General features: G+C 35.6%; 1 protein-coding gene across 3 annotated transcripts; it reads left to right on the forward strand.

Moving 5' to 3' along the window:
• The first annotated feature begins 4322 nt into the window (after positions 1 to 4322).
• Positions 4323 to 10506, forward strand: LOC104229323 (serine hydroxymethyltransferase 3, chloroplastic-like). 3 transcript variants are annotated; one of them, XM_009781951.2, is made up of 12 exons: positions 4323 to 4546; positions 4814 to 5036; positions 6056 to 6251; positions 6442 to 6616; positions 6699 to 6816; positions 6910 to 7022; positions 7144 to 7266; positions 8763 to 8867; positions 9221 to 9307; positions 9387 to 9494; positions 9905 to 9977; positions 10056 to 10506. In XM_009781951.2, the coding sequence occupies exons 2-12, from the start codon at positions 4820 to 4822 to the stop codon at positions 10328 to 10330; spliced, it is 1590 nt and encodes a 529-aa protein (XP_009780253.1). In that variant the 5' UTR covers positions 4323 to 4546; positions 4814 to 4819; the 3' UTR covers positions 10331 to 10506. The 3 variants fall into 3 exon arrangements, with proteins under 3 accessions (XP_009780253.1, XP_009780260.1, XP_070016364.1); XM_009781958.2 differs by having other exon boundaries at positions 4327 to 4462; XM_070160263.1 differs by having other exon boundaries at positions 4398 to 4414.
• Positions 10507 to 10740: the final 234 nt, after the last annotated feature.

A 10740-nucleotide genomic window follows, 5' to 3' on the forward strand; every position in this document is an offset into this window, starting at 1 on the left:
TTTGGTGAACAAATCAGCCATATTATCACTTGAACGAATTTGTTGTGCGTTGATATCACCATTCTTTTGAAGATTATGTGTGAAAAATAACTTTGGTGAAATCTGCTTTGTCTTATCTCCTTTTATGAATCCCCACTCCAATTGGGTTATGCATGTTGCATTGTCTTCATGCAAAATCGTAGATAGTTTATCACACTTCAAACCACACTTTTCTCGAATAAAATGTATTATATACCTCAACTACACACATTTTCGACTTGTTTAATCAATAGCAATTATCTCGGCATGATTAGATAAAGTAGCCACGATTGATTTCTTAGTGATCGCCAAGATATGATTGTGTCTCCACATGTAAACACATAGCCTGTTTGAGAACGAGTCTTGTGTGGGTCAAATATATACCCAGCATCGGCATAACCAACAAGATCAGGATTGCAATTACTGTCATAAAATAAGCCCAATATATGTTTGATTCTATTCCAATGTCTCCTTGTAGAAACAGAGTTATATCTTTCTAATATATTAACTGAAAGTTATGTCAGGTCTTGTAGGATTAGGAAGATACATTAGTGCACTAATTGTACTAAGATATGATACTTCAGGACCAAGAAACTCTTCATTCTTTTCTTGAGGTTGGAATAGATCTTTATTTACATTAAGTGATCAAACAACCATCAGAGTACTTAATGGATGTGTTTCATCCATGTAAAATTGTTTCAATACCTTTTCTGTGTAGGCAGATTGATGAATAAAAATCTCGTTTACCAAATGTTCAATTTGCAAACTGAGACATAATCTAGTCTTTCCAAAATCTTTCATCTCAAATTCCTTCTTTAAATAATCAATTTCCTTTTGAGTTTTGTAGGAGTTGCAGTAAGATTTATGTCATCAACATATACGGCAAGTACAATAAATTTCGATGTTATTTTCTTTATAAGAATATATGGACAAATGACATCATTTATATAACTTTCCTTTAATAAATACTCACTAAGGTGGTTATACCACATTCTTCTTTATTGCTTTAGACCATACAAAAAATTTTACAATTTGATTGAACGCATTTCATGGGACTTTGAATTATGTATGTGAGACATTTTAAATCCTTCGGGAATTTTCATATATATCTCATTATCAAGTGAGACATAAAAGTAGGCCGTAACCACATCCATTAAATGCATGTCAACTTTTTCATGGACAACAAAATTAATGATATAACGAAATGTTATTGCATCCGTAACAGGAGAATACGCCTCTTTATAATCGACACCAGGCCTTCGTTAAAATCTTTGTGCAACAAGGCATGCCTTATATCTTTATACCTCATTTTTCTCATTCCTCTTACGTACAAAGACTCATTTATAGCCAACACGCTTAACACCATTAGGTGTTTGGACTACAGACCCAAAAACTTTATGTTTCGCAAGTGAATCAAACTCAGATTGGATTGCTTCTTGCGATTTTGGCCAATCATGTCTTTGTCGACATTGTCTAACAGATTGAGGTTTAAGATCCTCGCTATCTTTGTATAATGTTAGATGCAACATTATATGCAAAGACATAATCCACCACTATATCCAATTGATTCAAATTCATCTCAATGTCGATTAGGTTTATTGATAGTTCCTTAGTTTCTCGAGTCTCCGGCTCAGTGATTTCCTCATGAATCTCAGGATTGGTTAAATCATGGATTTCTTTATAAGACTCTTTCGTAGTGTCATCTTGATCATTTATTTTTCTTTTTCTAGAATTTCGATCCTTAGAACCCAATGGTTTGCCACACTTTAGACGTGTGTTTGACTCATTAGCTATGATATTATAAGATTGTCTAACAGGGACATCAATACGGATTGAAACATTCTCTGTAGGGATATGTGATTTCATTATCCTTTTTAGATCCATAAATGCATTCGGCATTTGATTTGCTATTTTCTGTAAATGGATAATCTTTTGCACCTTTTTTCACAAATAAAGGCACATGTATCAAGATGAGATAATGATGGATTTTTTCGCAAAATTTTCGGTTTGGTTCACCATTTTCTCCCATAATTTTGGGGAAAATATCTCATCGAATCGGTAATCTGCAAATCGTTGTTTCGAGGTAGCGAATGGAGAGTGATCCAAACCCAACATATATTTCTAACCTTCTTTAGGGACCCATCTTGGTGCAATATGACCATATACTGCACATCCAAATATTCTTAAATGGGATATATTAGGTTCATAACCCAAAATTAATTGTAACGGAAAATATTTATGATAATTTGTTGGTCTGAGATGAATTAGCATTGCTGCATGCAAAATGACATAACCTTAAACAGAAGCGGGTAACCTCGTTTTTATGAGTAACGGTCTTGCTATCAATTGCAGATGTTTAATCAAAGACTCTGCAATGCCATTTTGAGTGTAAACATGAGCTACAAGATGTTCCACTTTTATTCCAATTGATAAGCAGTAATCATTAAATGCTTGGATGAAAACTCAACAACATTATCAAGTCTAATAAACTTAATTGGATTATCGCAGAATTGTGCCCGTAATCGAATTATTTGTGCCATTAATTTTGCAAACGCCAAGTTGCGGGATGACAATAGGGATACATGAGACCATCTAGAAGATGCATCTATCAAAACCATATATCTAAACGACCCACTAGGTGGGTGAATAAGTCCATAAATATCCCCTTGTATATATTCCAAATACGCAGGGGACTTAATTCCAACCTTTATTGGTGATGGTCTAATAATTAACTTGCCTTTATAACAAGAAGTGCAAGAAAATTCATTATTTAAAAGAATCTTTAAATTCTTTAATAGATGTCCATTTGAGTTTTTCATAGTTCGTATCATCATAATTGATCCAGGATGTCCCAATCGACCATGCCAAAGTACAAAAGTATTGGAATCAGTAACATTTTGGTTCACGATATAACGTGTCTCAATTGCACTCATTCTTGTCTAATATATGCCATAAGACAAAGATGTGAACTTCTCAATAACCCTTTTTCTGGCCATAGATAATAGATGAGATATTCAAGATTATTCTCATCCGTTGTCTTAATATGATATCCATTTCGGCGGATATCTTTAAAACTCAACAAGTTCCTCATGGACTTAGAGGAGAATATTGCATTATATATGATAAGTATTGTTCCCTTAGGCAAAATTATAGTAGCTCTTCTACAACCTTCAATTAAATTATTACTACCAGAAATTGTAGTAACATCTGCCTTACACATATTTAAATGAGAGAAGTATTTCTTCTATTTGAATATTTTATTTGTCGTACATGAATATTAAACAAATATTTTTACAATTGGACTTTGATCTAAGTTTGCTTTATGAGATATCCATATTTGCTTAGTCTTCTCAAAGAACTTCTTGAGACGGTAGAGTCTCGTGTTGATAACATGAAATAAAACAATAGAAGAAAAAAAGAATATTGGAAAGCAAAGGGAGAGAGAATTCTATTGATTTTGAGATAAATTACAATGGAATAGAACCCCTCTATTTATATGGAAAAGTGACCTAGCCACAAAGTAACAAACCCTAAAATATCTCTAAAGTATAGACATTCACCTTAAATACAATTCTATTTATAATAATAATGATATTATAAAGTTGGAACAAATTCTAAGCTGAATTATTGACTAATGATTGGGGATTTTTATGGGACAATTTTTTTTCTTGATTGAGATAGTTATACACTATTCATCATTCATGATCATCCTCAGGAACTAACATTTTTATTTTATAACTCAAACATAATTTTTTAATAAATTAGTACTCATAGATACGAGGTACACGTGCATTGCACGTACCTCGAGACTAATAGTATTAATAAGTACTTTGTTTTCATTTATATTTTTTCTCTCAAAAGTCAATATAATTAATTTTTAAAATTAAATTAAATAAGATAATTCAATGTTTAAACCAAAACTTTGTTAAAAAATTGCATACAAAAATAATATAAATATATTTTTCTTATGTTAATTTAATGAAAATATATTTTAAGATATCGCTCAAAATTTACATAGTTTAATCTCGAAAAAACTAAAAGTGTTATCGGAACAAAGGTAATAACTTTTTCCTGGACTCAGATTTTGAAATTTGTGATATTAAGTATGTTATGTATTAAAAAAATATTTTATTAAAAATAAAATAAAAAAATAAAAGTAAACGCAAAATTGTTTATACATAAAAATTGTCATATTTGTAGGGACAGAGCAAATTACAATTTACAACGTATAAAATGGATTTCTCCAATACGTGCTCTGTGCGAAAGAGCGATACTGAATTCGTTCGGAAAGTATACGGAAACGTGGTCCATTAGACAATGGTGACGGAACCTGTATTTAAGAAATTCCAATATTCGGCGCGCGCTTTTCCATATACGCTATAATAACTGAGCTAGGGTTTATTTTCTTCTCTTCTCTTTTAGCTTATATAACCACTTTATCAAGGTAAAAAGTCAGAACCTGAATATCTATATCGGATAGGGTTAAGAAAAAATCTTATCTGTGCAGCAGTATTTTGAACTTCCAATTGTGAGTTCCTGTATTGACTTTATTAAATAATTTACAAAATTTGAATATGGATTATTATTTGAATGTTTTGTCATCGTTTTTTATGATTCTTTTTTGTTTATTAGTCATTAAAAATGAGGAACCTTTTCTATTTGTTGATTAAAGCAGACAAAGAATGTTTGCATCAAATTTGCAGTTTTTCTTTAAATTTATTAATCAACTTTTGAAGTAATTTAATCTTTCCTTAGTTAAGTTGCAGGATTTAATAAATTTTTAATCTTGCTACAGTATATTATGGAGGCTTGCTGTGGAGCTGCAGTGATGGGTTCTTCTATTCAGCAACCTGTTTGGGTTAAAGGATCAGCTTTTCCTTTAAAAGGTGAAATGATAAAATTAAATGGGGTGGTTAAATTATGCTCTTCTAAGCCTTGCAGAGCTTCTCAACTTGAAGGGAGCTTGGTTACTGGAAGGCCTCCTTCTTCTGTTTCTGTTCCTATCCCAGAAATGGCAGGTAATTTTCAAACTTTTGTTTTTGCCTTTTCTTGGCTCTAGTTTGTGTTTGATTTATTTTAAGGGGTTATATCTCATGAACAAACTGTGGTTCTATATTTGTTCTTTGTTTGTTCCTATCTTTAGTTATGTATAATTCGGATAAAAGGGGCAGCCCCGTGCACTAACTACATGTGCAACCTTACCGTGCAATTTCTGCAAGAGGTTGTTTTCACGGCTTGAACCTGGGACCTCCTGGTCATACGACGACAACTCTTACTATTGCACTAAGGCTCCCTTTCATGTAAATTTCGGATAGTTAGTTCAAATTTGATGTTATCCTTGATATATGTTTTTGTCTAGTTGCTTATATTTTGTACTCCTATATTGAGCTGGCAGTTTAAAGATGGGTTTTTGAGAGTTTTTTGTCTGCATATTTGAATTATATTATAAACCAGATTAGTTAATGCACACATTAAAAGATTAGATAATTTAACTGCTATATATGCTAGAAGCTTTTGAATCATTTTGACTAATGTATAGTGAATTGGGGGTCTGAACATCAATTATATAAAGGACTTACTGTTTTTGACTTCTATTCATGTGTTGATACCTTCTTGTGTAGGGAATGCTCTTTCTCTTCCATCAGCCTTTTGGTCTTATAATGTTTATGAAGTCAACCTAGGGTAATAACATTATTGGCATTTGGCAGAATCAAAAGTTCTAAAACAACTACAACAACTATGCCTCAGTCCGAAACAAGTTGGATCAGCTAAATAATTTAATGTTTGTCATGCATTTCTTTGTGGACGAATATGAATGCAGTTTTTGTAAATTGGAAACTCTCCATAGTTCTCGTAATTGCATAGTTTTTTTCCCTTCCTTCTCCTTCCTATGTCAGTTCGTAGTAATCAAGCCACTTCTTGGTGCTTTCATTCCCTTATTCCAGCGGTATATCATAGTTGAAGTTGATGAATTCTCCTTCTTCTCATAGCTTATTCGTTTACTCTGTTACTTAAAGTTGGCCACTGTACTTTCCAGGTGCTGGGAGCAGCTTTATAGACTATGAATTGGGTGAAGCTGATCCTGAAGTTCGTGGTATTATTGACAAAGAGAAGGAACGTCAATTTCGGAGCTTAGAGCTTATTGCCTCTGAGAATTTCACATCTCGAGCAGTGATGGAGGCAGTGGGTTCTTGCCTTACAAACAAATACTCTGAAGGACTACCAGGCAAAAGGTGAATTTTATCCGTAACAAAAAAAAAGCATCATTATTTTTTCTTTATTATTTATTTTCTATGTGGAGTCTTTATTCGATGCGAAACATGAATCTCGTCATGGTAGTGAACCTATTTTTTTCTTCTTTTATGTAGCTTCTTTAACAATATTCTTCCTCTGTTTAGTAAATAAATTCCTGTTTCATATCAGATATTATGGTGGAAACGAGTACATTGATGAGTTAGAAATACTCTGCCAAGAGAGGGCTTTGGCAGCCTTTAACTTAGATGGAAAACAGTGGGGCGTCAATGTTCAACCACTATCTGGCTCTCCAGCAAATTTCGAAGTTTATACAGCAATTCTTAATCCACATGACCGGATCATGGTTAGTTGTAAGCAGCCTCTTCCTTTGGTCTTCTAGATTTGCGTGGATTGATATTTATCACTTTTCATTGTAATTCACTTAGGGATTGGACTTACCTCATGGAGGTCATTTGTCCCATGGATTTATGACTCCTAAAAGACGAGTTTCAGGCACATCTATTTACTTTGAATCCATGCCTTATCGGCTTGATGAATCTTCAGGTACTGCATGCCGATATCAAATTCTTAATAGATGAATTTACACTCTTAACTAGAGTTGTCATTCAATGAGAAGTTCCTTTTGACTTTAAACAGGCCTTGTTGATTATGACATGCTTGAGAAAACAGCAACCCTTTTTCGGCCAAAACTTATTATTGCCGGTGCTAGTGCATATCCCCGAGATTTTGATTATCCTCGTATGAGAACGGTATATATTATTAGGAGTTTGTTAGTTGGAGTTACTGCTCCGCTATGATAATTTCTCCCTGGCCCCTGCTGATATCTTTGTTTTCTGCATCTAATTATTTCTTTTGTGACACATACCGAAGATAGCAGATGCTGTTGGAGCCTTTCTCATGATGGATATGGCGCACATTAGTGGGCTTGTTGCCGCCTCTGTAGTTGCTAATCCATTTGAATACTGTGACATTGTTACAACAACAACTCACAAGGTATGATTTATATTTCCTTCCTAACTTGGAATTTTGTCCAGTAACCATCCAAGCCCCTTCCGCCACGAGTTTACCTCGACTGCGCTGTACGAAGCCTCTCCTAAATCACCTTCACCTTCTCCAAAGCATCCTGCACCAAATCAGTCCCTAATAGCCTAGCCTCACCGGGCTCGAATCAACTAATTGGAGATCTATACCGCCTCCCATACAAAGCCTTATATGGAGTCATCTGAATATTCGATTGGTAGCTGTTGTTATAAGCAAACTCTACAAGCGGTAGATACTCATCCCATGACCCTCCGAAGTCAATGACACAAGCACGCAACATGTCCTCCAATATCTGAATAGTGCGCTCGGACTGCCCGTCCGTTTGAGGATGAAAAGCTGTGCTCAACTCCACCTGAGTACCCAACTCTCTTTGCACGACCCTCCAAAACTGCAAAGTAAACTTAGTACCTCTATCCGAAATGATTGAAACCGGAACACCATGCAAGCGAACAATCTCCCGGACTTATATCCCTGCCAACTGCTCTGAAGAATAGGTAGTTCACATAGGAATGAAGTGCGCGTACTTGGTCAGCCGATCCACAATCACCCAAATAGCATCGAACTTCTTCAAAGTCCGTGGAAGTCCAACAACAAAGTCCATAGTGATCCTCTCCCACTTCCACTCAGGAATATCTATCTGCTGAAGCAAACCATCCGGTCTCTGATGCTCATATTTCACCTTAATTGAGACACCAAGCTACGAATCCCACAATATCTTTCTTATTTCTTCTCCACCAATAGTGCTGCCTCAAATCCTGATACATCTTCGTGGCACCCGGATGAATGGAATACCACAAGCTATGAGCCTTCTCCAGAATCAACTCCCGAAGCCCATCCACATTGGGCATACAAATCCGGCCCTGCATCCTAACACCCCATCATCACCAATGGTCACATCTCTAGCATCATTCAAAAAACCACAGAAAAGACAAACAGAAACTTATGAAATACAAAACTAATCTTTTCTAGTTTTATTTTCACTGCCTGATTCACATGGCCATGCATCTCTGTTCAGATTCAAGAAATTAAGCTGGTCTTCTTTTCCCAGAGCATATGAATTCTGTCATTTTTTTCCCGAATATCCGGAGCTATGAGGACTTTCAGTAATTTGTGGGAATAAGATAAGTTGACCTCAGTTAGAACTTGAAATTCTCTTATAGTTTTCATAGTTTTTATTGGGGCCGTCAATTGTTGTTACTGTTGGAAATGAGCTGAAATGCTCAGATCAGCTGCCTGAGGAGTGTGGGTTACATCATGCAGTTTAAAGTTAAATTATAGATTTACATATTTTCTAAACCTAGTAGGTCTTCATTGGAAAAGGTAACACATTTAAAGACTGCCTACTTCTTCCATAAACTCTAATATGCTGTGGGTTCAGAGAGCTTTTCATGTGTTGTTAGAGTATTTTTCTTGATAAAGATGGCCCTAAGTTGCACTATTTGTTTCAGTCTCTGAGAGGTCCTAGAGGAGGAATGATCTTCTTCAAGAAAGATCCCATTCTAGGTGTTTATTTGGAAACTGCCATCAACAATGCTGTTTTTCCAGGGTTGCAGGTCAGTGTTGTTTTCTATCAACAATATGTTTTTTTTTTGGGTAACTTCAAAATCCCCGAGGGCCAGTAGGGCACAGTTTGAAACTCATCGAAAATGGGTCTGCCCCTCTACCCTTCTCCACTTAAATACCAGGCGTTTGTCTGTGGCAATGCTTGAACCACAGACGTGCGCCTAATCCACACATGCGCTCTTACCACTAGACCAAAGCCATGGGCATATAACACTATTTTACTTTACATTTTCTGTCTTTAGCTCCCTTGATTGTAAAAACCTACCAATGCCATTTTGGCCTTTTGGATATGTTAATATAATATGGATCAGTTTGACTAGCAATAGCATTGTTTTTTTCACAGGGTGGCCCACATAATCACACAATTGGAGGATTAGCTGTTTGCTTGAAGCATGCCAAATCACCTGATTTCAAGGCTTATCAGAACAAGGCATGCATTGTCCTGTCTTTTAACTAGATTGTGGCCATTTATGCGGGAAATATAATTCATATGCAGTTTATGCTTTCAGGTGGTCTCTAACTCTAGAGCTCTTGCAAGCCGGTTAACGGAGTTGGGGTACAAGCTGGTTTCTGGAGGAACTGACAATCATTTGGTTCTAGTGGATCTCAGGCCCTTAGTAAGTTCTGCATTTTTCACTGTTTCTTGTCCAGTTATCTTTTCAACAGAAAAATTAACTAGGACATGCGAAGATACTGGTATCTCAATAGTGGTGAATGTACTACTAAACTATTAAGCACCATTGCCTACAGTTTTGTTGACCCCTCGAAGATTTTTTTTGGAATTTGGTGGTTACAGGGGAACTGAAATTGATGGATACATAATTGGTAAATATTGAACTATATAAAGAATGATTATCTGGCTGAGTAGTGTATCCATATGAAATAGTTGATGATGGGTAGGTAAACTCTATGAAGGATCCTTCTGCCTTTTATGTGTTAATATATGTGTATTACTAGCTACAAGCACCAAGATACAACCAACCTTTTCTTATTAACTTCGATTAACCAGTCTGCATTTGTCAATTAGGGTGCTGATGGTGCTAGAGTGGAGAAAATACTTGACATGGCATCAATCACGCTCAATAAGAATTCAGTACCCGGTAAGTGTAGTAGCTTAACCATTGCTATTTATTATTGTCACTTATAATCTTGTCCTTATACCATCAATGAAACCGTAGGTGATAAAAGTGCACTAGTGCCTGGTGGTATACGCATAGGTTCACCTGCAATGACCACTCGAGGTTTCTCTGAGAAAGAATTTGTAACAGTTGCAGACTTCATTAATGAGGGTGTGCAGATAACTCTTGAGGCCAAGAAGTTAGTCTCTGGTTCAAAGCTTCAAGATTTCTTGAAGTTTGTTACTTCACCGGAGTTCCCTTTGATCGATAAGGTGTTAAATTTGCAAAGAAGAGTTGAAGCTTTGACAACCCAATACCCATTGCCCGGCTTGTGAAGAAACATTGGTGGAGACTCAATTGCTTCCAATAGCAAACTGGTCCCAAGAACTGTATAACAGGCAAACTTTTGCCATTTCTTAATGTAGGGTGATGACATGAACTGATATGTATAATAGTTTTGCCTTCAGATAATCAGTAACTGCTGTCCTGGAAAATAAAGTGGTTTCTCGAACTGTTGTTTCCCCGCCTTCTTTTGGGATTTAAAAAAGGAAAAACAGTTAACCAAAATTTTGAAAATAGAGGGCATGGCAACACAATAAGGTTGCAATATACCTGAAAAATTGAGTCAACTCTGGCTCAACTGTAAAAATATCAAAATACTTGGTAAATGTGCATGTAGTTATGGCATCTTGGCTCTTGCTTATATATTCCTCAGCAGGAGTGCAGGGCCTTTCGAGAATTTGAT

This window comes from Nicotiana sylvestris, chromosome 10 (assembly GCF_000393655.2).
Source record: "Nicotiana sylvestris chromosome 10, ASM39365v2, whole genome shotgun sequence".
NCBI lineage: Eukaryota > Viridiplantae > Streptophyta > Magnoliopsida > Solanales > Solanaceae > Nicotiana > Nicotiana sylvestris.